This window comes from Centrocercus urophasianus, unplaced genomic scaffold, assembly GCF_019232065.1.
Source record: "Centrocercus urophasianus isolate 14NV4802_14NV808 unplaced genomic scaffold, USGS_Curo_1.0 seq_30, whole genome shotgun sequence".
Taxonomy (NCBI): Eukaryota; Metazoa; Chordata; class Aves; order Galliformes; family Phasianidae; genus Centrocercus; species Centrocercus urophasianus.
Window position 1 is genome coordinate 5,926,832 of NW_024884867.1, and position 27,388 is coordinate 5,954,219.

General features: G+C 50.1%; 2 protein-coding genes across 7 annotated transcripts in view; one reads left to right on the forward strand and one right to left on the reverse strand.

The window, feature by feature from the left end:
• Positions 1-808: 808 nt before the first annotated feature.
• On the reverse strand, positions 809-8,752 carry DAO (D-amino acid oxidase). 2 transcript variants are annotated; one of them, XM_042829223.1, is made up of 12 exons: positions 8,428-8,750; positions 8,043-8,340; positions 7,010-7,214; positions 6,526-6,640; positions 6,279-6,355; positions 5,940-6,005; positions 5,645-5,699; positions 5,196-5,300; positions 5,035-5,117; positions 4,061-4,178; positions 3,773-3,871; positions 809-2,947 (listed from the first exon to the last, which is right to left on the reverse strand). In XM_042829223.1, exons 3-12 carry the CDS (start codon positions 7,201-7,203, stop codon positions 2,825-2,827), a joined length of 1,035 nt encoding a protein of 344 aa, XP_042685157.1. In that variant the 5' UTR covers positions 7,204-7,214; positions 8,043-8,340; positions 8,428-8,750; the 3' UTR covers positions 809-2,824. The 2 variants fall into 2 exon arrangements, with proteins under 2 accessions (XP_042685157.1, XP_042685158.1); XM_042829224.1 differs by lacking the exon at positions 809-2,947 and adding an exon at positions 2,954-3,098 and having other exon boundaries at positions 8,428-8,752.
• A 937-nt stretch (positions 8,753-9,689) lies between these two features.
• Positions 9,690-27,388, forward strand: part of SSH1 (slingshot protein phosphatase 1) — a 28,751-nt gene continuing 11,052 nt past the window's right edge. The window contains exons 1-7 of one of the 5 annotated variants that reach the window (XM_042829131.1): positions 9,690-9,755; positions 12,499-12,539; positions 22,573-22,676; positions 24,053-24,117; positions 24,704-24,825; positions 26,875-26,943; positions 27,274-27,339. In XM_042829131.1, the coding sequence (XP_042685065.1) occupies positions 9,690-9,755; positions 12,499-12,539; positions 22,573-22,676; positions 24,053-24,117; positions 24,704-24,825; positions 26,875-26,943; positions 27,274-27,339 (533 nt within the window). Of the gene's footprint in view, positions 9,756-12,498; positions 12,540-19,463; positions 20,145-21,057; positions 21,146-21,183; positions 21,735-22,572; positions 22,677-24,052; positions 24,118-24,703; positions 24,826-25,104; positions 26,586-26,874; positions 26,944-27,273; positions 27,340-27,388 lie in introns of those variants that run through there. The other 4 variants (XM_042829132.1, XM_042829134.1, XM_042829133.1 and 1 more) reach the window with 4 other exon arrangements.

The following is a 27,388-nucleotide window of genomic DNA, read 5'->3' on the forward strand; positions in this document are numbered from 1 at the left end:
GGCGTTTTGATGCCCAGTGATTTACAAACAAAAAGAGGTTTGTATCTGAGCCACCACAGCTGATGATCCGCTATCGCAGCATGCTCCCATCTCAGCGTGCAGCAGCTCTGCTCTCACTGCTGTGAATTTGCATCGTGGCAGCAAGACTTGGGAGAGTATTTGTTCTGTGTCTTCCGTGAATTTTTGGCATCTTCAGCCATTCCTGAAGCTCATTCTGCTTTCCAAAATGCCAGAGCTGCCGCTGGCTCACAGAGGATAACTTTACTGATCCTTGGTGCGTTTCCAGGTTTGTTTTGTGTCACAGGCCATCGCTGTGAGTTCCTGAATTGTGCTGACTCTGCTTCTGGAGAGGGCATTTTTTGCTTGTTAAGAACACATTTGCAGTAGCTGTCCAGGCTCCCTCCTGGTTCTCTTACCGTTGCCACAAAAAATGAACTTAACTCTCCATGATTCTTCTACCCCATGGTGTTCCACTGCTTCCAGCAGTGCAAAATACTGCTCCTGTAGCTCTGCTCTCCAAGCAGAGCCCAGCTGAGCCCAATGGCAGAACCCCACACAGTTCTGTGAGCTCTTAGCGGTCTGAGGGCTATGGGCAGCCACGTGCAGACACCCAAACAGCTTCACACTGCACTATTTCAGCTTTGTTTGTCTACTCAGAAAGTGAAATGACAGCTGTTCCTTCTGCAGGAGGAAACATCCAGGAAACACGTAGCATTAAACACTGGGAGAAGGAATGGTGATCTGCTGGAGTGTTGCTGTCAAATCAAATTTGAAGTCATGGTACTGTTACAAAAAGCATCACACAAGGTAGTTGGCTATGATCTTTATTGTGCACACACATTAAATTGTAGCCTTTTAGAAAATAAGCAACATAGAAATTGCAAATAAAACCCAGTCATTTCTGTTTGTTTTCTAAGAGGCCACGTACAGCTGCGTTTGTCATCCTGACCCATGCAGGGCAGCTGTTCCTACAGGCTCTGAGATCAGAAGAATCAACTGCTTTTTGCCAGCTTGCTTCTTCGCTTGGAGTTACACCAGCACAAACGTGAGGAGAATACAGTCCTTCATATCTCATCTATTTGGAATAAGTGAACTCAAGCGGATGCCACTTCACCATACAGCTCCTACTCCAGCACTACTACAGGCAATTAGGTTTAGCATCCATCAATAGTAAATTTTCTCTAGGTATTTTCTTTTCACTGTTCTTTTCTGCATGACAACCCTCTGAATGTGACTGCAGTACATCAGGTGAGCTGCCAGATGAAGTGGGAAACCCTTTGGCAGACAGACTGGACATGACAGGAGCTCCTATTTCCACACAATGGTGCTGCAGGTGTCACAGCACGGGCAAGCATCAAGGATGCAAAAGGTGGAGAAATAAGAGAGGGGACAGAGCAGCACTTCTGAGAAATCCTGGCCCTTATGGTGAGAACTACTGCTGCGTTTGTACAATGGCAAACACTGAGCTCGTGCTCAGCAAAGCTGCTCAGGTTGTTCCCACTGCTCACAGTGTGTAAAACTTGCTAAGTTCACAGTGTGAACAGTCACAGAGTTCAGTAGAGAACCATGTCATGGGGAGGTCTCCTGGGGCTGTGCTGGCACAGTGACCTCCACAGCACTTCGGAAACAGAGACAAGGCTCATACATGTCTGGGGCAGCAGGTCTTGTGTGTGTGGATTGTTTCCTGCAGCACTGAGCGCTCACTCTTGGGTAAGCATCACAACAGGTCCTTGGACAGGGTGCAGGGGCCATGAGATTGTTGAATCCAGCTCCCCAGGAGGTGAGACAAACCTGGCTGCACTGCAGCAGCTCTCATTTACCAGTATGGCACTTTGGATCTGAGGCTGATGCTTTCTGACCTCACAGCACCTTTCTGTTTGTGAAATCTTTACAGCAGGAAAGGCACGTGGCACAGAACAAGAGGCCAAAGCTCATCTCTAGAACCAGGCCTGGGGCCCTTGGAAGTGACACTGACCACCTCTGGCTCCTCTCTCCAAGAAGAGTCACCCTCCTGGGAGGTGTCCCTGCCTCCTCTGATCAGCACAGCCCCAAGGCTTCTTCCAGCCACGTTTCACAGCAGAGGGAAATGAGAAACCAAAGTGCCCGTGGGAGTTTTAGGGACAAGAACAGCTATTTGGCATATGCACTGTGCTATATATAGGAATTGGCAAGTACACAGGGCTGGAACATGTTGCTTTTGTTACTAAAACCATCATTTGGAAAGCCATTTTAGGTAACCACTGCTGTCTGCTGCCAGATACACTAACCAGGTGCCGCAGACCCGTGCTTTGTCCTGGCATGAGCGTAAGAAAAGCAATTGCAAGTGGAGCACGTGCTTGTGAGGCCATTGTCACTTCCCCAGGAGCTTCTTCCTACTAAGGAGCTTTTGCCTCTTGGGGGCAGCTTGCAAATCCAATTACATGCCGGGTGTCTGAGCAGCCAGTGGAGACCTCGCACGGCACCAGCTCGCTTTCAGATCCTGTCTCAGCGTGCAGATAAACTGCAGGAGTGCCAAGGCTTCAACTGAACTCCACCTGCCCTTTGCAGTCTGATCCCTGAGACAGAAGTGCACTTTGTCACAGATAATTAGTCCATGTTTTAAAGCACTTCCTTTGGGTAGGTTGCGCGAGGCCACGATGGAGGAAATTCGGCCGTCTGGCAAATGGCAGCAGCAGAACTGGCAGCAACCCGAAAACAAGACAGGAGGAAGCATCAGCAAAGCCAGCAGGAGTGTCAACAGCCCACGTGCACCAGTGTTGCTTGGATCTTTTTGCTGTGATTTCTAAGCTACTGCTATCACAATAATCCCAGCTGAGAAGGCAACTCACAGGCGGGACTGGGGCTGCTGCTTCTCTTGCAGGATGTTCCCGAGCAGCCGGGCTGCGGCCATGGCACAGCCCCAGTGGATGGTGATCCCAAAGCCACCGTGGCCGTAGTTGTGTATGACCTGCTGGGGATAGAGGGAGTCAGACTGCAGCAGCTCACCACCCTGCTCCTCAGAGCATGCAGGGTTTGCTCCTGACAAGGTAAATGGCTTTGCTTCGGCTGGAGCCCGACTTGCTGCTGGGATCGATGGCTGCACCGCTCCTGTGCCAAAGCTGCACAGATATGACATGCTGATAAAGGAACAGAATGATCCAAACAGCAATTCAAACGCAGCCTCACTTCGAACCACGTTTGCCTAAATACACTGAGCTCTTTCCAAAGCTTTCCAGCTAAAAATTGAATCTATTTTCATTACACTTAATTACATTTTGCAGTCACATCCCCTTTGGAGCTCTAATCTTTTCTTCAGAGCTGCACAGAGGCACATACCCAAACCACAGTTCCCTTTGTAGGACGGCAGATGAGCTTCAGGCTGAAGAGCTGAGGAGTGATGGGATCCTACATGGATGGTGTTATGCTGAATAGCCTCAAGCACAACACCATCTCTGTCTGCCACAAGGACAGTGGCACACAGCAGCTGGTGCCATTCCCAACTCCTTTCTCTTAAAAGAGAAATAGGCAGGGCTTGGTGCCTCAGAATTTTTCTCTGTCCGTGGAGCACAAAGCTCCAATTACAAGTTTTCCTTTGGCAGGAATGCTCTCCCCATAAAATCCATCACAATGTTTTTGACACTTATCTCTGATCTCTGAAACTGAATTGAAGATTTGCCATTAGGAGAGGGGAGATGGAGCGAGGACAGCTGAGCGCTGGCAGTGGGCTGCAGAGCAGCAGCCAAGTTTGTAGCCATCAGCACCCAATTAGCACCACAGTTAATGAGCACAGTACCTCTGTCCTCGAACGCCCATGGCCAATGCTCTCCCGCTCCAGGCGGACGCTGGGACGTGCTGGTCTCAGGCCACTCCACTCCTGCACAATCTCTGCTTTCTGAAACCAGAATCCCATCAGCCCAGCATTGCTCTGACTCACAGAAGCCAAAATCCTCCCAGCAACCACACCGGGAAGGTGCAAGCAATGAGGGGGTGCACAGAAAACCCTCCAGCTCTCAGGGTTTGTTGAAGGCAGTCACCATGTGCTGCTGATTTTGGGGTTTGGTGCTGGGCTGGGGTCACTCACCTGAAGCGTGGGCAGCAGCCTGCAGCACCTCTCCCAGATGGACTTGTGGTCCTGAGCACTGTTCTCTTCGTTCCAGTTGCCTTGCTGGTAGATGCCTCCCAAAACTGTGAACTCACTCCTGTACCAAGAGCAAAGGGCAGTAAATGGTCCTGGTGCCACCAGATGGAGGCACTCAGTGTGGGTCCTGCCGTGCCCGCAGCATGCTCCTGCCTGAGGCACCCTCGGGAGCCAAGCAGGCAGGAAAGTCTGCCTGAGTGTCTGCTCATGGGAAAGTTGTTCATTAAACACTATCAGCACCCGAAAGGCCTTGGCAAAGAAAAGGGCTGATTTCATCTGCTATCAACAGGGTGAGGGAATGGAATGCTCCTGGCAAGGAGCTCAGATTCCCACCGTTTTCTGCTCCCCTCATAGCCAGCCTATACCCAGCTATGGAACAGCTAGCAAAAATAAACACATGGAGAGAGGAATTTCTGTGGGGTTGGGACTGTGATAAGAGATCAGTTGGAGCACTTCACTTGGGAGCTGTGAGCATTCAAAGTTCCTATTTACATCAGGGCTTCTTGCCTAATCCTGAGATATTAGCACAATGGAAGTGCCAGACATGCAGCATTCAGGTTATGGCTTAAAAAACCTCTCCGTTGCCAAAGTGCAGTGGATGGCTGCTCTCAGGGGGACACAGGAGGGATGCACAGCAGACATGGATTTATTTACCCTGCTGCTTAGCTCCCTGGGTACATGCATCTGCTGCCCTCTGAGACAGATCCCAGCATCTCTAAGAAAGCAGCCAGAGGGAAGCAGATGCTGGAGAAGTGCTGGCAGCTGGGCTCTGCCTGGCACTGCTGCTCCTTGAGCTCTGCTCCACAGTAAAAGACGGGCAGGGAAGGCAGAGCTTGTGTGCAGATGTCAACAGGGAGCAGTGCTGGGGGTTGCTCTGAGTGCACATCATTGCTAGCTCCAGGATCACTGCTACCTACCCCGGGATGACGTAGGGTGAGCTGTAGATCCCTGACTCCATGTCATGAGTGATAATGAAGTGCTTCACCCATGGGGCCAGGACCTGGGGGAAGAAAGCAGGAGGGTGACAGTGGGTGACAGGCAGGATACGGGATGCATATGGAGCAGGTTGCAGCCTCACCTTGATGACTTGCCCACGGGCAGGCTGCAGAGCTGGGTCTGGCTGCAGTTCCCCAGCACGGATCCCAGTGCAATTTATGACAACATCAATTCCCTGGGAAAACATCTGCCAAGAGACAGAAGTGGTGCAGTGTGCAGCATGCAGGCAGTGATGCTACCCCAGCGAGCACGAGACTCCTGCATCAACACCAAACCACACATTTGGTCCAGCACTCTGATATTGAATAGAAGGGCCAGTCCCAAGGCATAGCTTCCTCAGCACAGCTCCCAAGTGTACAGGCAAAGAAAGTGTTTGCAGCTTAAGGCAAAGCTGCACTGCTGATTCCTCACTGCATCCTGGCTCCCCACCAGCCCTAAGCTCTGCTGAAGCGTAGTGCTTTGGGGTGGATGGCCTCACTGAACCTTCTGCAGCAGAAATTCCAGCCTCGTGCTCCCCACATCCCAGCTCACCTCCTCAAAGGACTCGACCTTCCTGTGGAAGAACTTCACGCCTCTCTGCGCCAGCCTGGAAGAGCAAGTTCATCTCTTACCAGCACATAAAAGCCAATGTACCATTCAAATTAATGCCTGTAATTGATGCACAGGGTAAGTGTGGCTTGTTGCTCCTTGTAATAAACATCCATGGTCTTCTCAGCAGTTCTTAAATACTCTCCAGCCATTATTAGCTCATTTCCCTAATGGCCAAAAGCCCTGCTGAGCCCTCCAGGTCAACCAGGGAAGAGCAGCAGCAGGGCTTAGTACTCACCTGTTGGTCAGCCAGGGCAAATAGCTCCTGCACTCCAGCATCAGCGCCGTGTTGAACCAGCCATAGCTGAAAGACATGAAGATAGAAAGTAGTAAAGACCACAACAGCTGCCCAAGGGTGGTTGCCTCATGCACGGGCAGAGCCAGGGCTTTATTTTTTCCCCATTTACTGCATAGCTATTTTCTTCTCAAGTTCAATGGGATGCAGTGAAATGAGAGAGGAAGCTGAAATGGTTTTCATGCATTGTTACCACTTCTTTTTTGAGGTGATCTGTACTACTTTTAAGGGAAGTAACTGTGATGGAGCCCAGAAACTCTCAGAAAAAGGGCCTGAGAGTACCTGTAGCCAGGAAAGAGTTCAAGCTCTTTCGGTGTCAAGTTCCTGAAGCCAAGGACAATGTTCTTCCAAGATGGATCCTGCAAGGGGAGAAGGACTGATGTCACTCAAATGACAGTAATCAATTGTGGTACTGCAGGGGCAGGAGTGACAGAGACGTCCCTGCTGCCCAGCTCCAGCCCAGAAACTCAAACCTGCACACTGCCCAGAGCTGGAGCCCTTCCTGCCTCCCCTGTGCCCTGCTCCTTACCGGTACAGGCTGCTTAAACAGGTTATATCCAGAAATCAGGAACAGTCCCATTTCCTTTGCTTCTGGTGAGCTGAGGTACCCCAAGAGGTGCTCAAAGGTCTCCTTGTTCCACAGCCTGTGTGGAAAAACCCCATCAGAAGACACTCCAGGCCATCTTTGCAGCCCTCCAGTGGACTCTCTCCAGTGGCTCCCCAGCTCAAGACAGACAGGAAGCTCAGCAATGGGCCCAGTGCTCCAGATATGGCTTCCCCAGGACAGAGCAGAGGGGAGAACTTCCCTCACCCTGCCACCCGTGCTCTTAGTAATGCAGCCCAGGGTACCATTGGCCTTCTTAGCCACGAAGACACACTTCTGGCTCATGATCAACCAGGACACCCAGGTCACTCTCCGCAGAGCTCCTCTCCAACAGCTCAGCCCCTAATCCGCACAGTTATCACAGAATGGCTTGGGTTGAAAGGGACCATGGAAGATCCCCCCAACTCACGTCTCCTGCAGGTTGCCGTGGTCGCTCAGGTAGGGCTGCCACAGGCCTGCAGCCCCATCGCTGGTGGTGTGAGGCGTGAAGCGGTCGGCATAGACCTCCAGCTGCAGCTGGGGCACCAGTGCATGGAAGCGGTCATGGATGCACAGGGCGGTGGACAGGCCGATCACTCCAGCCCCGATGACAGCGATGCGCATGGCTCCAGGCTCTGCATGGTGAGAAAAAGGCCTGGAAGAAGGCACTGGGGCCAGGGTGGCATGGGGCTTCCTGGTATGGAAACAATGCCAGTTTGGCTGCTAGAGCACAGGAGGATTGCACAGGGGCTGAGCTGGGAAGGGCACTTCACATGCAAACGTTTTCCCCACAGAGTCTCCAAAGTGCTCTTCAACTCTGTGCTCTGTGCAGGCACTGAAATCATGAATGTAGGTTTGCAGTGTGCCATCGTGGCAGGAAAACTTTTCAAGCATTGCTTGCAGCCCTTGAGCTCTTGCCAACAGCTCTGGCTCTGCCCATGGACCTGGGGTTGGCCTCCAGCAAGATCATCTTGAAGTCATCATAGAATCATTAACGTTGGAAAAGACTTCTAAGCTCACCAATTGCAACCATATCCCTAAGTATTACACCTCCACATTTTACAGAATCATTAAGATTGGAAAAGACTACTAGGATTATCTCATTCATGTTTCAAAGCATTGGGTACAGCCGTGGGCACTAGGCTGCCAGAAGCATGCCAGACCTGGTCTGGGGCAAGATTATTAATTTGACACCAGTTCTATTTGGATAAGGTGAAGCACAGCACCCCTGTGACACTGCTCAGCTCACAGCAGGACTGACATCTGCTTGGGCTGCAGGATGAGTCAGAGACAATGGGCAGCAGGACAGGGCCATGCTGCTTCCCATCTGCTGCCACTCACAGGTCAGAGCCAGCAAAATCAGGGCTACCTCTGCCAAATGCAGCCCTGAGGAGGCATCCATCTGCCCCGTGAGCCTTCAGCTGGTCAATAAATAACAGAAACACAACCTTCCACTGACCTACCTGCAGAATTCTCCAGGCAGCCTCTATAGGTTTTGGAGGCTTCAGCAGAGCCCCTGGTGCAGCGTAGCTTGTTTGGAGCCTCACAGTCCAAGGTCTGAGTGTCCAGAGCTTGCAGCTGCACCCTGTGCTGGGCAATGGGGTCAAAGTCTTTGCTTTTGACCTGGGAGGTGGAGTTTCTGGTGCCCCATGGTCCATCCTCTGGAAGCCCATAGGGTCACAGTGGTCCATGTCAGAGTCCCCAGCAGCAGAAATATAGTCCCACAGGAGGCAGGGGAAAGGTGGCGACAGGCAGGCATTGCTGAAAAAAAGGGGAAAAAGAGATATTCATAGGCCTAAATTATTAAAAGCTTTACATGTAATCAGCAAAGCCTCTTAAACTAATTACCTATTACTTGCCTGCTTCTTGCTTTTGGCATTGCTGACCCTTCACACTTTCTTCAGCCTGGTTCTAGTACGGTTCCTTGATGCTGTACCTGGAAATGGAGGCTCTGCAGATGCTCTATGGATGCCCTTTCATCCCCATGGCACCTCCTCAGGATGGCCGGGGCATGTAGATGCAGCAGCCAACTGGTTTTTCATTGAATCAAGGAACCATGGAATGGTTTGAGTTGGAAAGGGGCCTTAAAACTCATTCAGGTCTACTCTCTGCCATGGAACACTTTGCACAGAATCACAGAATCATTAAGGTTTGGAAAAGACCACTAAGATCACCAAGTGCAACCCCAACCCACCCCCTCCATGCCCACTGACCACATCGCTCAGTGCCACATCTCCACATCCCTTGAACACCTCTGGGGACGGTGACCCCACCACCTCCCTGGGCAGCTGTGCCACTGCATCACTGCTCCTTCTGAGAAGGAATTGTCCCTAATACCCAGCCTGATCTTCCCCTGGTGCAACGTGAGGCCATCACCTCACGTCCTATCGCTGTTAGCTGGGAGCAGGGACCCCCCCCTTGCTATACTGTCCCTTCAGGGAGCCGCAGGGAGCAACGAGTTCACCCAGACTGAACAACACCAGGCAGACCCAGCCTGGCCTCGGGCACCCCCACGGACAGAGCACCCACAGCTTCTCAGAATGATCTCCGCAGCCCCACACTGAAGATTTTCCTCCTCGCATCTCACCTAAACCCACCTCTGCTAGGCTACAGCTGTTCTCCTTCTCCCACCACTACAATCCCCACAAAGAGAAGCACTGCAGAGCCTTCCCTCCCGCGGGCCGCACCCATAATCTCTCAGCCCGTCCCTGTCGCACAGCTCCTCCATCCCCCGAGCACCCAGCAACTCCATCCCTCAAAGGCCCTGAACCCCCCAGCCCCGCCCTCAACTCCTTCCCGCTAGGCCCCACCGGGCCTGCTAGGCCCCGCCCAGCTCAGGCCTGCCCCCCTCCGAGCCCGCTAGGCCCCGCCCTGCCCGCGGCCTACCCCCGCTAGGCCCCGCCCGGCCCCAGGCCTCTCTCGCTCCCGGCCTGCTCGGCCCCGCCCTGTCGGGCCCTCTCCCCGCCCCTCAGCCTTCGCTCCTCCCCGCAGCGCGGCGGCCGCCGGCGGGGCCCGGTGCTGCGCAGCCGCCAGGCGGGATGAAGGCGGCCGGAGCCCCGCAGCCGCCGTTGTAGCTGGGCCCTCGTCGCCGCGGTCCGCCCCCCCTCGCCATGGCGCTGGTCACGCTGCAGCGCTCGCCGACCCCCAGCGCCGCCTCCTCGGCCAGCACCAGCGAGGTGAGGCGGGGAGGGGTGGGGTGGGCCTCGGACGAGGCCTCCGCGGGGCCCAGCCGTCCCTGGGATGCACCCGGCCCCGCCGAGCGGCGGTTCGCTCTGCTGGCTCCGCTTCTCCCGCTGCCGCCTGCTGCACCCCACCGCTCCCCTTCTCCCGTCTTTCTCTTTGGTGACCCCAAAAAGCTGTTTCTTCCCCCGCCTCCCATCCTTCTCCTCCCTGCCCTTGGCCCCGCAGGTGCGCAATCCTATTTGTCACCTGTCAGGGCCCGCTGGCCCCCGTTTAGCTGTGCGGCGATGAGCTCCGTGCGGTGGTTGGGGCCCGGAGCAGCCCTGCCCTGGCTGAGGGATGTGGGGATGGTGCTTGTGCCCTGCAGAAGGAGCGTGTTGGGTTCTGGCATGGATCCTGCTGCTCAGAGCCGCGGAACGGGACAAAGCACTGTGGTCTGAAGGAGAAGAGGCTCAGGGGAGGAGAGCTTATGGCTACCTACAACTCCTAACAGCAGGTTGTGGGGAGGGGTCGGCCTCTACTCGCAGGTAACAGCAGTAGGATGAGAGGTGGTGGCCTCAGTTTGCACCAGGGGAGGGTCAGGATGGATACTGGGAGAAAATTATCCAAAAGAGCGGTGATGCAGTGGCACGGGCTGCTCAGGGACATGGTGGTGTCACTGTCCCTGGAGCTGCTAAAGGAACATGGAGATGTTGCACTGAGGGTCACGGTTAGAGGGCCTGGCAGGGGTGGGTTGGGCCTGGACTTGGCGGTCTCAGAGGCCTTTTCTGGCATTTATGATTCTATGAAAACCTGCCAACCATCCCGTCTCTGCAGATGGCCACCACCAGGTGCAGCTGGTGCAATTGGGCTGGGTTTAACTGGGAGGAAAGGTCCAGGTGCGCTGCTCACTCCCTGCCCATGCACACCTGGGTTAGGTTTCGTGCCATGCAGCTCACTGCCCACTAGTGGTTTCTTGGTGGGGTAACCATGCAGCCCCCAGTTTTTCACCAAGCTTGCTTCCTGGCTGTGCCTTGGTGGCCCTTGGAGGAGTCCCCTCTCCCATGTGAATGTTCCCTCCTGGCATGCAGCCCTGCAGAGCTACAAACCGTCAGAATTCAGCCTGGTAGCAGATTTCAAAGGAAAATCCCCCCCAAAAGTGCCTCATTTCTCCCCCTTCTCCCAGGGATGGATTCGCAGGGTTTTTAGCGTATGATGATTAATTAGCAGAAGATAGATCTTTTTAAAATGGAAAATGATGACCAAATGTTCTTGCTAATTGTGAGTAAGCTGCTGCAGCCTCTCTTAACTCCTCAGCCTGAAGGAATGTAGGAAATGGATGCTGCTGCCTTCACGAGACTCGCTGTTGTAACACGCCATAAATCCATAGGGGCGATCCATCAGAGCAGTGGTGGCGTCACGGTGTGTGTTCTGGCCCCACTTGCTCATTCCATACCCCTTGTGGGTAATGCCTTAGAATGTGGATAGATGCTGTGCTTGTTTTGTGGGCTGCTTCTCTCTTCCATTGTTTCTTTCCTGCAGCAAGGAAAGTAGACTTGAAACCAAGTCAGTGGCTGCAAAAGCTGAGCTCAGAGCAGCTCCAGGCCCAGCTCTGCTGCTGAACCTCATCTGGGATTTTGCAGTCCTGCTTGTTTAAAAAACGTTGCTCTCCATCCTGTTGCTACGTGACTGACCCAAACAAACACAGCAGTGACCTCACTGGACCCTGCAGCTCTCTCAGGGCCGTGGGCAAGGGGCTCAGGGTGCTGTGAGCACTGCGGCTGCCTCTGGCTCTGCCTCTGGCCACGCCATGTAAACAAACTAAAAATAGAGCTGGTATGCTTTCCTCCAGATTGTCGTCCATTGTGGTTGTTTGAGATGGGATCTGTGCCTCTTTCTACTCCCCGTGGCTGTACTTCAGTACCCAGACTGAGTGGTCGTGTGGTTCTTGCAGGTTGCAGACTCTGATCCCTGAGTCATAATAGGAGGAGGATGCAGAACAACCTGGTCCCTATGTGCACACTCTTGAAATTTTAAGCTTAAATGTGTGGCGTGAAACTACTTGCTTGATTTTGAGTTGTGAGAAACCACCTGAAAACAACTAACCCTTCCCAGGACCCTGTTTGATGTGGGTTTTAAGCAGTGTTAATAAATAAGAAAACATTGCTGGTGCTAATGGGGAGACACAGACGCAGGAGAGCATGCTCTGAGTTTTCCAGGCTCTGGTGTCCTGTGTGCTGCAGGTCTGAGCAGAAGTTTCCCTGTTGGAACACAATCCACAAGATCCTGGATCTCCAGCACAGCCAGCCCTTCAGAGGGATGCTGCTGGCCCTCATTCTGGTCATGCAGAAGCAAAGCAAAGGAGAGATCTTTGAGCTTTTTTCTTCCAGTCAGCTCTGGATGCAATTAACCAAAACTCTGTTTTCCTTTAATGCGGAATTTGGTCTGTGAGCTGGTGGGGAGGTGGAAACAGACCCAGCCCTTCCCAGCACTCCTGTGTGCACAGAACAGGTTGCTGTGCTTCAGAGTGGTGCACGCTGCAGGACCAGCTTGCAGGATTAGGGCCTAATAGCCTTAAAGCCCCCATGAGCCCCTTTGTCAGCAGGCATGTATTGCCAGAGTGTCTCCTTTATCCCCAGCACTGCAAAAACATGGGGTGCAACCACCCACTGTTGTTGGGATGGTTTTAAAGAATGTATTCTTTTAGTCCTATGGAAACAACCAGCGTGTAACTTTCTCTGTCTCCTTTTCTCCCCTCAGCTGGAGGCTGGCAGTGATGAGGAGCGCAAATTAAATGTGAGGTAAGCAGAGCTGTTTGGCTGTAAGCATTGTTTTTGTGGTTGTTAATTGTGTGCCATGCATTGGAGTCCCAGTTCCACCCAAAGTTCTGGCTTCTCGTTCCCCTTTCATGGCCAGTCCTGTGGGAGCTCTGCACTGGAGATGGCCTTCACCTTATCTGCTTGGGTTTGAGGCAAGGGCTTAATGAACTGAAAGCATAAGAGGGAGTTTGTTTTGTTCCTGATGGGAAGAAACTGGAAAATTGCTCATCAATTCTGGTCACAACACTTAGCTGTTATCTCAGCAGTTCTCTTTGCAGCTGCTCTGGAGCTCTGAGTAGAGAAGGGAAGGGAGCAGAGCTCTGAGCTTTCCTGGATGTAGAGCCATCCCATAAGGGAATTTTGCTTCCTGGGTTCTGGGGATTGTACTGATTTTGCTTATAGGAGGAGGGGAAGGCTGAGATGCCCTGCTGGAAAAGGACAAGGCTTCCCTTGGTGACACTGTGCAGACACGAGAGCAGTAACAACACAGGTAGTTTGGTGGGACACCAACCTGGTGGGGCTCTGAGTAATGACCTGGGTTGCTCACTCTAAAACCAACTGCTGTAGATAACCTTCTAACCTGTCAACCACCATCTGAGAGGCAAAATGTAAAAACACAACAGTGCTTGTGCTTCTCGTTACAACTTCCTACTTGAGAGAAAAGCAAAGCCACAAATGCTGCTGCTTTGAGTCTGCTCTTGTTCTTTCCATTCCATTGTGTGGTTTGAGATGTGTTGCAGCAGTGATGTAAAACCTGGACTGTGGTGGCAGCTTTCTACTGCAGGCTGGTGGATTGGCTGCAATGAGGACAGAGCTGGCTGGGGTTGGATCCTGTGACACCCAGCAGGGTTGTGCAGTGTGTGGATGTTAGAGCACAACTGTGATTATCCAGCAAGGGAACTCAGAGAGGAAGGTAGGAGGTGATGTGACATGGGTGCAACTGATGTTAAAGCAAAATTCAAGATTCCTGGTTTTGTTCCCAGGTTGATTATGGCCTCATTACACAAGAACTTAAGCAGGAACCCACTGCCATCATGAGCACATCCTTATGCTCCTTGTGCTTTCTTCTGTGTTGTTTTGAATAGTAACAGTCTACAAATAGCAGGCTGATATTTTGCTTGTGTGAATGATATTTGTACCAAATGAAGAAATACAACTTTATTCCTTCACATTACAAGTCAGCTTGATGGCAAAGCACAGAGGGATGGCTGGGAAGTGGCTGAATTTGAGGGCCACCTTTGACTGACCACTTTGCAAGCCAGAGGTGTGCATCCATCTTTGACCAGAGTGATCCTGTGGGGATGGACAGCATGGGGCTGAGCTTAAAATCCAAATGCTTTTCTGCACGTCATTGAAAAGTGATTTTAAACTGAGATCCCAACAGCTTCCCCTATCCTTCAGCCTCTTGGGCTGCTCTTTCCTATACAGTTTTCAGGTTAAGAATCTGGTAACCAGGTTGTGAAACAGACCTGGAGAATGGGTCGGCTCTGGTGCTGAGCCTTTGCTATGCTCAGGGGAACAGCACTGAGGACATGTGGGAAATCTGTGGCACTGATGCAGACGCAGTTTTGGTGATAGATGACACATCCTCTGTGCAGGGGTTGGATGAATCCCACCCCTCCTGCTAGAGCTGCTCTGGATCAGTTCCCTGAAACTTTACCCGGTGCCCATGGGGTGGCAGAATTGCTCAACTTCATCATGCTGCTTCTGCAGCAGCAGAGAACAGGACCTCTGAAATAAGCCTAGGAGTGGGCTGGGATGGTTTTGGTGGATTTTAAATCCTGGAGCAGCCTTGCTGGAGTCTTGGGTGTCAGCTGTGCTTTGTCACATCTGCCCTGAGCACAGGGGTCAGCATTCCAGCACACAGCTTTGCAGACCTCAGAGGCCCTGATAGGTAGAAGGAAGAGTTGTTGGAAACAAGAGTCCAACCTGCTGCCAGCTCAGACTGGATTTCATGGATACAGAATGGATGTGCTCAGTTATGACATAGCTTTTTCTTCCACACGAACAGAGGCTTTTCATTCTGTCCAAAAAACTTGAGGATTTTCATTCTGGGCTGTGCATTTGGATGTGGTGATGTGAGCTATCAGACTTTCTCTCTGACTCTTGGAGGAGGTGGTCTGTGTCCCAGATTTAGAACTGGCTGTGTCTTTTACTTCTCTTTGCTCTGAGTTCCTGTATGGTTTGTGTCATTCTAAAATGCCTTTCTTTCTGTTTTCTCCCTGAAAAAGCTTTTACCCTAAAAAAGAGAGAAGGAATATGTTCAGCTTTTCCTCCAAAGGTTTCACTATCTGCATTTTTAGAGACATTACTGTGCTTAGGAATCCTCCCAAAGGCGTTCCAGCAGCCTCCGCTCCTTCTTTGCATCATCTGCTGCAATCCTCCTTCCCAAATGCTGCCCAGCCATGGGATGCTGTGCCTTGATTCTTTTTTCTCCTGCAGAGCACCCACGTGGTCTTGAGAAATCTCAACCAAGGTGAGGTTACGTCAAGCACACAGGAGTGTGCATTAGCTCAGTTTCAGTGGGAAATTAGGTGGAGCCTACAGGTTTATGAGTCCCAACCCCAATCCTTTGCAGCCCAGCAAGAGGAGGATCACCACAGGCAGGCTCCTTGCAGAGCATGGTCCTGCTGGCATCCACCAACGGCCTCATTAGGAGGAGCTCATTAGGTTAAATTCATTGTAATGAAGCAGGCTTCTGCCTGGTGCTGTAGCTGCTTTGGTTAGGGAAACTCTGAGCCACGTGTTGCACTGGGAGGATCTTATTGTGCTTTGTTGTATCTTGGATTTTAATGCACAACCATTTTTTATTAATGCTTTAACCTTTAACTCCTGCAGGGATTTCTGTGTGTGGCAGCACGGCGTGGAGCTGAGCAGCTGTGCTTTGGTGCTGGGAGTACCTGGGGCTGGAGCAGCTGCGTGGCAGTTGTTTGAGGGGAGGTCTTGGGGCAGAAGCTCCTGGCTTTGTGCACTGTTCAAAACAGGACGCTGAATCACATCCTGGCTGGGCTGCAGCATCCTGCCCTGTTCTGTACAATGGAGCAGCAAAGTGACAGGCTGGTGACCTGCTGGTGCTTCTGGCTTGAGGTGTGGCCATGTGAGCCCGTGGGGATATCGTTGGGCCTCACCATGCTGCAGTGGTTTGTGGGGATATCAGGGCGAGCTGGGGAAGCTTGCACTTCTCTCCCACTTCTTTGGGATTTGGCCTTTCCAGGAAACTACTGCAGGCTCGATGCTGAGCAGCAGGATGAGTTTGCTTGGACAGCAGGAGGCTGCTGGTTTGGAGATGCCGTGATCAGAAGATTTAGAAATTATATAAAAATCTTTTTCCCTTTTTCTTTTTCCTCCCCCCAGAACCTCAGCAGTTTGGCAAAAACCCTCTGGCCCTGTTATCAAAGGAACCGACTGCGTGCTGAATGCTTTTTTTTTTTCCTGTAAAGGCCAATGTGGTTACTGTTTGTTTAGGCACTAAGAGCCGGGTCAGAAAAATATTTTGGTTTCAAATGCCTCCTGATTTTTTTAAATACCTTAATCTTTGATAATCAGCTGCCAAGATCTGCAAGTCAGGGATTTCTCATACAAACGGGGCTGTTGCCAGCCTGACAAATGCCCTTGGGAGGTTGTGGAGGATGTGAAATGGACAGGACACCTTTAGAGGTATGGCTTCACTTTCAGTGAAAAGCACAAAGGTTTTTATTTCATCAACGTTCACACAGTGCTCAGATCTGTGATGTGGAAGCTCTCTAATGGCACTCTGAAAAGCAAAGTATGGCAGGCATAAGTGCAGCCTCAAATGAATGGTTCACAGTGCAAAGCACATCGTGTGCTTGTGAGTGGGATCAGAAGGGACCCCTCTGCAGAGCTTGCTTTGCCTCTCTGCCCCATGAAGAGGGCAGATGGAAGGCCTGAGGGCTGCACTCAGCCCCTGTGCACTCATCTTTCCCTGCCAAAACCGTGCTGCTCACCCCAGTCCCTGGACTTCAGTGGGTAAAGGCAGCCTGCAGCAAACGCTAGAGGGGGTGCCTGTGTTGGGTTAGAACTTTTCCTGCCCTTCTTTTGCCCTGCGTGATCCATCAAGATTTATTTTATTTCCTTTTGACACGTTACCAATGTGTCAAGTACTCCTTGGTCTGTGCTGCCTTTTTTGGAGTCATTCTGAAACGCAGCAGCGGAGCTGTTTTGTGGGTTGCTGTGCCACTGCTGCTTCCCATGCTGCTGGCTGTGTCCTGGCTGACCTTTGCTTGGGGTCTGCGTTCTCCAGCCATGGAAGCATTCTTCACCTTCCTTTTCTTTTCCATCAGTGTGGCTGGAAAGTTCCCACTTGTTCCTTGTCTCTGGGAAACGCTGCCAGTGGTTGAACTGGGGTGACTTAATGACACAGCGTGTTGTTTTCAGCCCATAAGCTGACGGGGAGGTATGTAGGAGGATGGGGCCATTTCCACCAGCTCACCTGGGGAATGGGATGGGGATTGGGCAGGAGCTGCTCCTGGAGGGCTCATACCATATCATGGAGTGGCTTGGATTGGAAGAAGGCCTCACTGCCCTCGTAGAATCATATCGTAGAGTGGCTTAGGTTGGAAGAGCTATGGCTTTAGCATGGGAAGAAGAACAGAACTGTAAGGAAAAAGAACAGAAAAGAACGGGTGGGACAGCACGGGGCTTTGGGACTTGTCATTGCAAGGGAAGGGAGCCAGCGTTTGGGGAATAAGCAGCTGCTGGATGGGTTGAGGTCTGTGGGGGTTTGGCCCTACGGCTGTGACAACAGTGACCTCATTTTCCAGTGGGAATCTCAGAAATGCCTGCTGCCATTCGAAGTTTGCTCAGAGCATGTTGCATAGCTGGGGATGCTGCGCTCAGCCCCGTGCCTTTCCGAGCTCTGCAATTAATGGATGTGCAAAAAGGATTTCATCTTTTTTTTTCCTTGTGAAACAATCTCTGTTTTATTTGGCCTTTCACCGTCACGTACCAGGGATTCCTAAAATTTTCTCTCCCCAGGCCATTGGGAGCTGTTCTGCTAACTTATTTTGCGCAAGTCTCTGCTGAAATGGGGAGTTGTGTTCACTTCCCTCTTCCTGCACCTCTCTCAGGCAGGGCTCCAGCTGTTATCTGGGTCTTGCTCCGTGCCACTATGGTGCTGGGACGGAGCTGGGCAGGAGTAGCACAAAGCCATGGAGTGGGGATGGAGCTGCCACGTCCCCTCCTGTCCCCACTGTCTTCACAGAGCAGGACTGAAGGCTGCATGGAGTGAGCAGGAGTGGCTGGAAGCAATCTAGTTATCTTAGGAAATCAGCTTTTGTGGGCTCCAAGATTGATTTCGTTTTTCTTTTTCCTCTTTGTGCTGGAGGAGAGTTAGTATCTGGTGCTGTGAATGGCCTGCAGTGTCTCCAGCCCTTCTCAGCATTCTTGTGCTGTGAATGTGGCCCACGCCTTCAGCCAAACAATGCATGCTCAGACTCCTTGTGTCTCCACAGCCCTAAAAACACGAGCCCTGCTGAGTCTTCTGCTTTCCTTACCATTCCTTGGATGGGATGGATGCGGGATACGCTGGCTCTGTAGGGATGATGGGGATGAGCTCCGGGCTGTGCTGTGATTTGCAGCTGATGTTTTTGGTTCTGATGTTTTGGGTTCATCTTGGAGCGCCTTGTCTGATATTTGGTCAACTCCATGTCTTCAGCTTAGAGTGATGGCTTCTTATAACCCATCAGAGTCACACCCTAATGTAGCCACAAATATGGAAAGAACCTTCCTGCCTCACATTTTTGGGTAATAAAATACTATTTGAGAAAGCAAACATTTTCCCTAGTTACCCTATAGGCAGCTGCCTCAGCAGTGCACGTCAGGAGGTGGTTAGATGCCTGCAGTTCCCATCTCAGGTCAGTTCATCAACGTGTCACAGATCTCTGCTTTGTTGTAGGACAACCTTTGCTGTGGTGGGGTTGGGATTTTTCCTGCTCTTTCTCTTCCCAGAGTTTCCTTTCTGTTTGATGTGCTCCTTTGCGGTGTAGCTGGTGTTATTTCAGTGTGGCTGCTGAAGCCTGGAAGCAGCTTTTGTCCCCAGAGAGCTCCAGCTCAGCCCCAATGGACTGATGCCTTCCTCTGCCCTCATGCCACTTGTGTGTGTCATTCTGTTAACAAGGGAGAAATTAAGAGACTTAATTTGACAAACATCTAGTGACAGGAGAGCATGGCATGGCCCTGTGCCTAGCAAGGCTCCATTGCAGAGCTTTGCTGGAGCACAGCACCCTGCAGGGCACACAGTGTGGGCACTGCTGAGGATGGAGGATGACTGCGCACTGCTTGTTTGCCTTTGCAGACTTGGGGAACGGTGTTTTGAAATGATTATGAGCCACTGCCTATTGTGTTCTGAAGCAACTTGAAGTGTAATTGATGTGCGTTACAGCCACGTTCTTCTGGAGCTTTCCCAAAGGGGAAGAAATATTTCCTTTTAAAGCTGAGCAGTATGGAGCCAGCAGACAGAGCAAAGAGGTGCTGTAGTCAAGAACCATCCTCTCCTTGCAGAGCTCCAGGCACAGCAGGACCTCTGGTTTATGGCCAGCAAAGAAGTGCAGCTGTTCTGTCAGCATCCTTCTGCTGACACTCGGAGCTCCCAGGTGCCTGTAAGTGTAGGTTTTACCCCTCTTAAGGGGCTGATGTGCTCCACTGAGATCATTTGATAAGGAGATGCTCTGCAGCCCTTCTGGAGCGCCCAGATCCCATGCCACAGCAAAATCCCTGGGCTCAGTGTTTCTTTGAGAGCCAAAAGGGGCTGCTGGAAAGCAGTGATGCTGATTGGGATTTCTGGGAGGGCATCCAGCAAATCGGTGGGTTGTGCTGTGCGTGCCAATGGGGCAGGGCAAAAAAGGAACAGAAAGCTGCTTCTTCCTCTGGGGGGACTGGTGTTACTGTGGTGAAGGAGTTAACCAGGGATCGGTAAGAAATCAGTCCTCATTGAATTTGGTTACAGGCAGTCCCTGACAGAGGAATTGCAAACCACCTGAAAGAGGTTCTTGTTCAGCAGCACACCAGCACATGGCCGCACCGTAAGCGAGGAAGTGTCCCGATCTGACTGCGATGCCTTTGCCACACAGACATTCTATTACAGGGCTTTAAATGTAAAGATCAGGAAGGCACTGGGCAATATGGAAAGTAAGCATCAGTGCAGTGCTTTTCACCTCGTCCTGCCCTGCATTGCTCTGTGAGCATGGGGAGGAAACAAACAGCTCGCACCAGTCTGTAGGAGGGAAGTGATTAGACGAGCTTCAGCTGTTTTTTTCCCCTCCTGAAAGGCCTTCTTTCATCAGGATATGTTAGGACAAGTGCTTTTTCAAGCCAGGATATCAGTGGAAGACACAGTGTTCTGTAGAAGTCATCCAGTTCCTGGGTAGCATCAACAGATGCGATTGCTCTGCGCAGAATATACGACCGACCTTTTCTTTTCTTTCTTTTCTTTTTCTTTTTGTATGGGTTTAGAAGCAAAAGGATGTGAGTTTTACAGCTAGTTATGAATCTTTTTGAATTTACTGACTTCTGCCTGACTCTTGGGCCAGCACAATGCTTCTGCTGTTCAAAGAAAACCAGTCCAAATTAGTATGTATAAACCACTCGTATTTATGTCGCTAACAAACGCTGCTTGCTAAGGCATTTAGCACTGCTGCTGGGGAGGGAGCTGGGGAGCTCTGTAACAGTGGGACTTTTTTTTTTTTGCTTTTGGGGAGATTTAAAAAAAAAAAAAAGCTGGAATTTGGATGTTTACTGGGATTGCAGGATTTCAGAGTGCTGGAACGCTGGGTTGGGATGTCATGGGATGTCACGTCATGCCTTTTTCTCACTTTTATTTTGTTAGCTATTAGAGGATTCGCATGGAGTGGCTGAGGGCAAAGTGTTCCTGGAGCAGAGTTAAGGGTCAGCATTGGGTAACCTCACCATTTTGGTGCAGTGTTCCAGGACAACTCACGGTGGCTGTTGTGCAGCACTGAGCCGGTGCATCCAACAGCAGCTGGGGGGAAATTGCAGTGCTGGGGAGCACAAGCTGAGTTACTCAGCACTGTGCTTCGTGCAGATGGAGGCGCAAGCATTTAAGCTAGAACAGAAATTTTGCTCTCAATCTCTTCTTCAGTTTTGCTTTTCAGTTCACTGCCATGCAGATAAATACCTGGTGGCAAAACGTGTGCTGTGTGTGTCAACCTCTGCCTGTGGGCACTTCTGCTCCCCCAGCACAGCTCTCTGACTGGGAACGTTCTGCCTTATTGTGAAGGTTTCCTGCCTGCTGTGAACGAGAGCGTTAGGAGCTGCATGTTATCTAACCATTCCTTTCCTCTTGCTGATAAACCAGCTGGCTATGCACGAGGCTGCAATCTAGTGAACATCCTATACATTGTGTTGGTGTCGCAGCTTTGATGTCACTTCTGTCCTTTTTTTTTTTTTTTTTTTAATGCTTTCCTGTTAGATCTGGAGTAAGAAGGAAACAGGGCTCTTCCTGCCTTGCTTATGGGATGGACCAAGTGCCTGCCTGCAGGGATTCTTGCTGTTGGTGGGTGCTGGTGGTGAGGGCTGCGGGGCCATCGCTGGGAGCTCCCGGTGAGCCAGGGGTGAGTGCTGTGGGAGCAGAAATGGGGAGAGCTTTGTTCTCATCGCAGTGCGATTGTCCTGCCGACAGCTTGTTGGTCTGAGATGGGGCTGAGGGAGCCTGAAGCTTGTGCTATGAATTTAGGTTGCTTTTTAGGGGGGACTGAAGTCTCAAATGCAAACCCAGTCCAGCTTTTCTGGGAGCTTTGCGCCTTGAAGAAAGCTGTAAATTCAGGCAGCAACTGCAAACCTTGGCTCTGTCTTTGGGGGAGGGAAGACCTGACTTGGAGCAGGAGCTGGGAAGGCTTGAATTGATGGCTCTTTACCACACTGCTGGTGCTCACTGCTAGCCAGGGGCAAAGACCTCAGGGACAGAGCACAGAACAGACGAGCAGCGGGAGCAGCAGCTGCTATGGGATCATTTTCTGTAGCATAAGTAACTCTGGTGGCGCACAGCCTCATAGTGGAGCTTTTATATTTAGTTGATAGCAGCCAGTAACGAACAGCTGTCTATGTTGGGAAGTGTGGGATGGCAGAAAGTTGGGCTCTGTAGCAAGGAATGTCTCTTGTGATGCTCCTGCCTGATGTTTGGAGTGGGGTAGGAAGTGCAAGGTAAGCAGTTACTGTGGCAACTAAAACGTGGCTTAGGAGATGTTCATTTCCAGCCCTGTGGGAAACGCCAACTTTACCACTTCTGTCCTTGTCTGTTTCTGAAATGCTCGCAGTGCATTACAGGACTGTGTAATTAGGCTTGTGCTGCTCCTTGCTCTAACTGCTGGTTTTGATTGGCTTTCTCATTAGCCATGTTTCATTTGATCTGGGAATGCAGCTTTGTGTGTGCTTACGCTGTGACCTCCCTTCTTATCAGCACTGTTTCCCAGGTCAGTTGTGTCTCAGCAGAGCAGAGAAATGCCTTTGCTGCTGTGCCTGTTGCTTTTCGCCCCGAAGTTTCATTTCATTCTGCTGTGTTGTGCAGGTTTTTCACCTTCCCTCCCTGCCCTGTAAATCTGTGATTTATAGCTCTGTGTTCTTGTTTCTGCATTCCAAAGAAATCTCAAGAACTGAAATTAATAGGGACTGATTGACTCAAGAGATGATCTGGAGTTATTTACAGGTCTATGCCTGTAGGAATTCTTACCCTCTACTGTTTTTAAGTTGCAGAATTTGATAATCAAGTGATAAAGTCATTTTCAGTCCATGACAGCTCAGGCAAGCATATCCTGCTATGGCCAAGCAATAAAATGTTGGTGGAAAATGACACCATTCTTCATGAATAATCCTGGAGCCGTGCCTTGCAAGTGGCAGAATCTACCTTTGGGAGCAGCTTCTTGTGGCAAATCCTGCTGTGTTTTAATGAGTACAAGTCCTTCCTTCTCCAGGCACACTGTCTGGAGAACACGTTTTGCTGCTGTTTCCTTTGAGCTGACTTCCTGTGTCCTTTGTTTTCCAGCCTAAGCGAGAGCTTTTTCATGGTGAAAGGAGCAGCCCTCTTCTTGCAACAAGGAAACAGCTCCCAGGGCCAGCGAAGTCTCCAGCATCCTCACAAACATGCAGGTATGGATTAAAGCATGGCCTGATGCTCCTTTCCCTCTTTCTTCCCCACTCCTCCACACTGGCAGCCCAACAGCAGGTGTGGTGGTGGTTGGCTCCTCTGTCACAGTGGGTTTTGTACAACCTGCTGGGGAAAAGGAGGTTTTCAGTCCACTTGACATGAATGGGAACATGTGGTGATCTTGTCTTTGTTTAAACTTTTGTCATCCGCTTGGAAGTGTATCTGGAGCAGAAGTTTATTCTCTGCAGACATTGTGGCATTCTGTAGCCAGGAAAGCCCTCTAAGCCAGGGGCTGTGCTGTATGTGTGTCCCTATTTTCTGCAGCCTGCAGTGAAGAAATGTCACTTGTTTCTGCTTCAGTAGTTTGATCTTTGCCTTCTCCTTTGGCCTGTGGGGAGGAAAATGCAATGGGTTGAGTCATACGGCTCCAGCACCCCTTCTGTGTTTACTGAGCTCCTGATTCAGTGTGTCAGGGACGTTGCTCCTGAGTGCTCTCCCAGCCTCCCACAGTCTGAAGCTTGGGACTTCATATGACAGCATCTTTTATTATTATTATTATTTTTAAACCACCTGTTGCTGGTTTTGTTCAATGCTACTTCTCAAAAGTGAGGTACGCTTTCAGTGGTATTTGAGCCTCTGGACAAACAGCCCTTTCTTATCTCCTTACAGCCCCTTTTCTGGTTTCAGGAAATCCCCTTTTCAGTTAACCAATCTAAATCTGGCCTGTGGGCATTTCTCATGGTTTGAGAACAGCTTGTCCTTCCTCCAGGCACACTCCAGTGTTCCAAAATGGTGGGAGGAGAGTTGTGTGGTGAAGGTCTGTAAGGACTGATAAGCAGACGGGGTTTAAGGAAGTTGGATCCCACTCATCCTGTATTTTTATGCCTTCTGTCATTGATGGTTTTGTAATAAGTGGTTAAAGGGCAAGAAGAATTAAGCTCATCAGGGCATTTTGAGTGCAGAAGCATGTGGGAAAGGCACAGTGTGGTACTGTGTGCCTGCTGCTTAGTAAACACTCCAAGCACAAAGAGGCTGTTTGAATGCCAAGCGTGGCTTTGGGTTTCTTCAATTGTCAGCAATTTGGTATACCCAGCAAACATCCTACGGAAGGAATTTTATCTTTTATGGAAAGTTATGAGTGTGTTACCAAGTTATTAGATGTGAACTTGGTTTGTTTTCTTGTAGATTCTTTGTTCCTTTTGCTTGCTTTCACTGAGCAGAAATATACCCACCGCTTTGGAGTAGTTGCATGAGCAGATCTTTATTTGTTGCAGAAGGGATGCATCACCTGAATAGAGCCACTCCTGCAGCCCTTCCTCCTCAGAAGCTGCTTATGTTCAGATGACCTTTTCTGATGTTGTCTCTGCTCTCACTGCAGGTGACTTGCCCCAGCACCTCCAGGTGATGATCAACCTCCTTCGCTGTGAGGATAGAATCAAACTGGTAAGAACAGGTGCATTTTCCTGCCCTTCTTTCTGTTGGAGGAGTTTGAACCAGATCTCTACAGGGTCACAGAAAGCATTGGCAAATTCATGGTTAGCTTCAGACTGCTGCACTTGGTTGCCAGCCCCACCATGCTTCCCCGTATGCAACTTTGGGGCTGATCCTTATATCCAGGTTATGAGTTGAGTCTGTGTTAATTACCTATCTAGAATGGCTAGATAGAATGTTTCAGTGAAGGCTTGTCAGTGTGGAAGAGCCTCTGAGGTTCTCCAGCTTAGTGCACAATCAGTACTTCTACCTGCTTTCAAGTTGAACATCTTCAGAGGAAACCTTCAGATGGTATTTGGTAATGCTTCTGCAGCACGGGACAGTTCATCTAGACTGCTCTTATCTCTAATCCTCTCCTGATTCCAAGACAAACTGGCCTTGCTTGGATGAGGGACTACCTCTCCCATTGTCTCTCATCCTGCAGCTGAATAAAGCTTTGAGGCACAATTACACCTGTAAAATATTAGGCAGCAATGGAAGTGCAGATTGTCCTAAAGCTGTTGTGCAGGGCTTGATGTCTTTTTGTTGTTGTTCCTAGGCTGTCCGTTTGGAAAGCGTATGGACGGACAGAGTGCGGTACATGGTGGTTGTGTACAGCAACGGGAGGCAGGACACGGAAGAGAATATTTTGCTGGGTGTGGATTTTTCCAGCAAGGAGAGGTATGTCTAGGGCAAAGGCAGGCTGCCTTCTCTGGAAAGCTTGTCAACAACTGTGCCCAAGCAGTTAATTTTCATGTACTCCAGCAAAAGAAGAGACATAGTTGTTAATTCTTCCGACCGTTGTGAGAGCGCTTTTTGTTCCAGAGAACTTTCAGTCTCCTTAGAATCTCTAGGCACTCTATGCAGCTGTGGGCAAAGCATTCACTTGTAATCCATCTGGAGGGCTGTGGTATCTAACTCATTTGTGGTAGCCTGCTTTCTCCTCACAACAAAATGCTTCTGTGGAAATGTTTCCTGAAGTGGAACTTATTTGCTCCATCAGACTTCAAGTCTGTTCGTGGCATGATGCAATGGAGCTGTTTCAGGTAGGTTAGTTGCCAAATAGTATCAACAACAATAGTGCAGAAGTACCTCCAAAACCAACAAACAAATGTGTTAGTAATGAGCTGTTCCTTTTGTCTGACTGATAAGAGCACAGAATGTTTTGAAATGAAAATAAAACGTTGCTGCAGACCTTCTCACATAATTCCAGTTGTAGGTGAGGAAACCAAGAACAGCTCTTGGCTGGAATAGGTGAGGCTGCTTTGGCAGAGCTAGAGTTAGAAGGCAGACTTCCAGATTTGTTTCTGTTCCCTGGGTAGATTGAGCATGCTGCCATGCTGAGCTGACACAGCCAATGGGGCTTTGTGTTTTTGTCTGGTTAAACCTCTGTGGATTGAAGTGGGAAGGGAGAGCTTTTGCACTGCTGAGTCCTGTTGGTGAACTCCTAGCAGTGCCTTCCTAAGGAGATTATTGACTTGGCTTTGGTGCTGCTTCTGTGTCTGCTCTAAATTACTGCTGTTGGTGTTAGGGAGGAAATTCCAACATTACATTCCTTCCTGGCACATCTGCAACAGCAGGCAGCATTGGCCTTGTCTTCTCCAAATCCAAGGTGACCATCCAGTGATTTCCTCCTGGAGGTGATTGGTGTGAAACAAGAGGAGAGATGGAAAAGTAATGGCACATCCATCCCAACTGCGAGGTTCTGCTGGTTCATTCAGTTGCCTCTGAAAACGGAGGGATTTGTTAATGAAGGAAAAGTGTCATGCATAAAGAAGTCTGTTGGCATTAATGACTCGTTGAGGGACTCCAAGGCTCCATGTTGAGGCAGAAATGGCACTTCTCAGCTGTGAGTGTGCTGGCTGCTGAGAGTTGGGCTGGTTGGGCTTTTGTGGGCTTTATTCCTTGTATGTGTGTTGAATAAGAAACTTTTTTCTCACAGAGCTCGAGAGTGTTATGTTGTCTATGTGTGAGTTCAAACTGGCTTTGTAATAGCCTTTGATTCACTGTAGGCAGTGGCTGAAGGCTTTAAAAATAATAGAATAAAAGAAACCAAAACAGTCCTGAGTTCTTGCTGCTGGTTGTTGGATGCGTCCTGAGTTCCTTTAAAACTTTAATATCTCAGCAACTGAATTATTTAGTGGTTGAAAGTTGCTGGCCCCCAATTATAGTAGTTTCCTTGCCAAATTGCATCTTTGAAATAGAAGTGTTCTTCTGGGTAAGGTACACCCATAAAATGCTTTTTTTTTCTTTTCTATCAGCCAAAGCGGTGAAGTGAGAACCAAGCACACAAACCTTTGAAAGGCCCCCAGGATCCTCTCTGCAAAGGGCAGAAAGGAAAGCATCTGCCAGCACTTGCTGAAAGCTGAATCTCTGCTTTCAGAGATTATACCCTGCTCTTCTGTCCTGTTAGGGATGTTCCTTGCACTGAGCTTATGAAGGTGAGAGAGGAGGAGAGGTGATGAGACAAATACTGCAGTGCATTCTGGCAGCTATGGTGGTTCTGACTCTTGATTCTGTGCTGTTGGTTCTCCAGTTGGTATCAGAGAAGACCTTTACACTTTAGTTGTCCATCTCCTTATGTGCTGCACATGAAATAGCTGAAGATGATATGAGGAATTACTAAAGCAAGGCTAGAGGATTTTAAAAATTAAAGACTATTAATAATTGAGGATATTGGCATGACTGCATTGTGGCCTATATTTAACATCCATAACATTTCTCTTCCAGTAAAAGCTGCACTATAGGAATGGTTCTTCGTCTGTGGAGTGATACTAAGATCCATCTTGATGGCGATGGGTAAGAAACCCCATTGAAAGCATGGATGTGAGTGGCCTTCCCTTCTGGGGCTGCTGTGGGAGGGACACTCTGTCACCATACAAATTAAGTCCCAATTTCAGATTCATGGCTGCAGTCCTTTAATTCAGGGAGCTGCAGGGGTGGAGCTCCCATTCCTGGTGCTGTATGGCAGGTGTCCACTTGTCGCTTTTCTTTGGGGGGGATAATGGAAAATGGGTGATGGAAATTCTCATCCCTTATTCCTTTTGATTGTGGGTGCTCCTAGAGCTGACTCGCAGCAGCCTGAGAGCAGAGAAGTGCAGTTTGTGACTTTTTCCCCCTCTCTCTTAGTGGCTTCAGTGTGAGCACTGCTGGGAGAATGCACATCTTCAAGCCAGTGTCGGTGCAAGCCATGTGGTATGTGTGCTAATTAGCTTTATTGAGAAAGAGGCTGTAATTTCTGTGA

Coding starts and splice junctions, on each gene's coding strand:
- DAO (XM_042829223.1), bottom strand. CDS start 7,203: ATGCGCATCGCTGTCATCGGGGCTGGAGTGATCGGCCTGTCCACCGCC. Junction 5,700..5,939: donor TTGCCCTGGCTGACCAACAG/GTGAGTACTAAG, acceptor TTGCTCTTCCAG/GCTGGCGCAGAGAGGCGTGA. Junction 4,179..5,034: donor TCACCCTACGTCATCCCGGG/GTAGGTAGCAGT, acceptor CTCTTGGTACAG/GAGTGAGTTCACAGTTTTGG.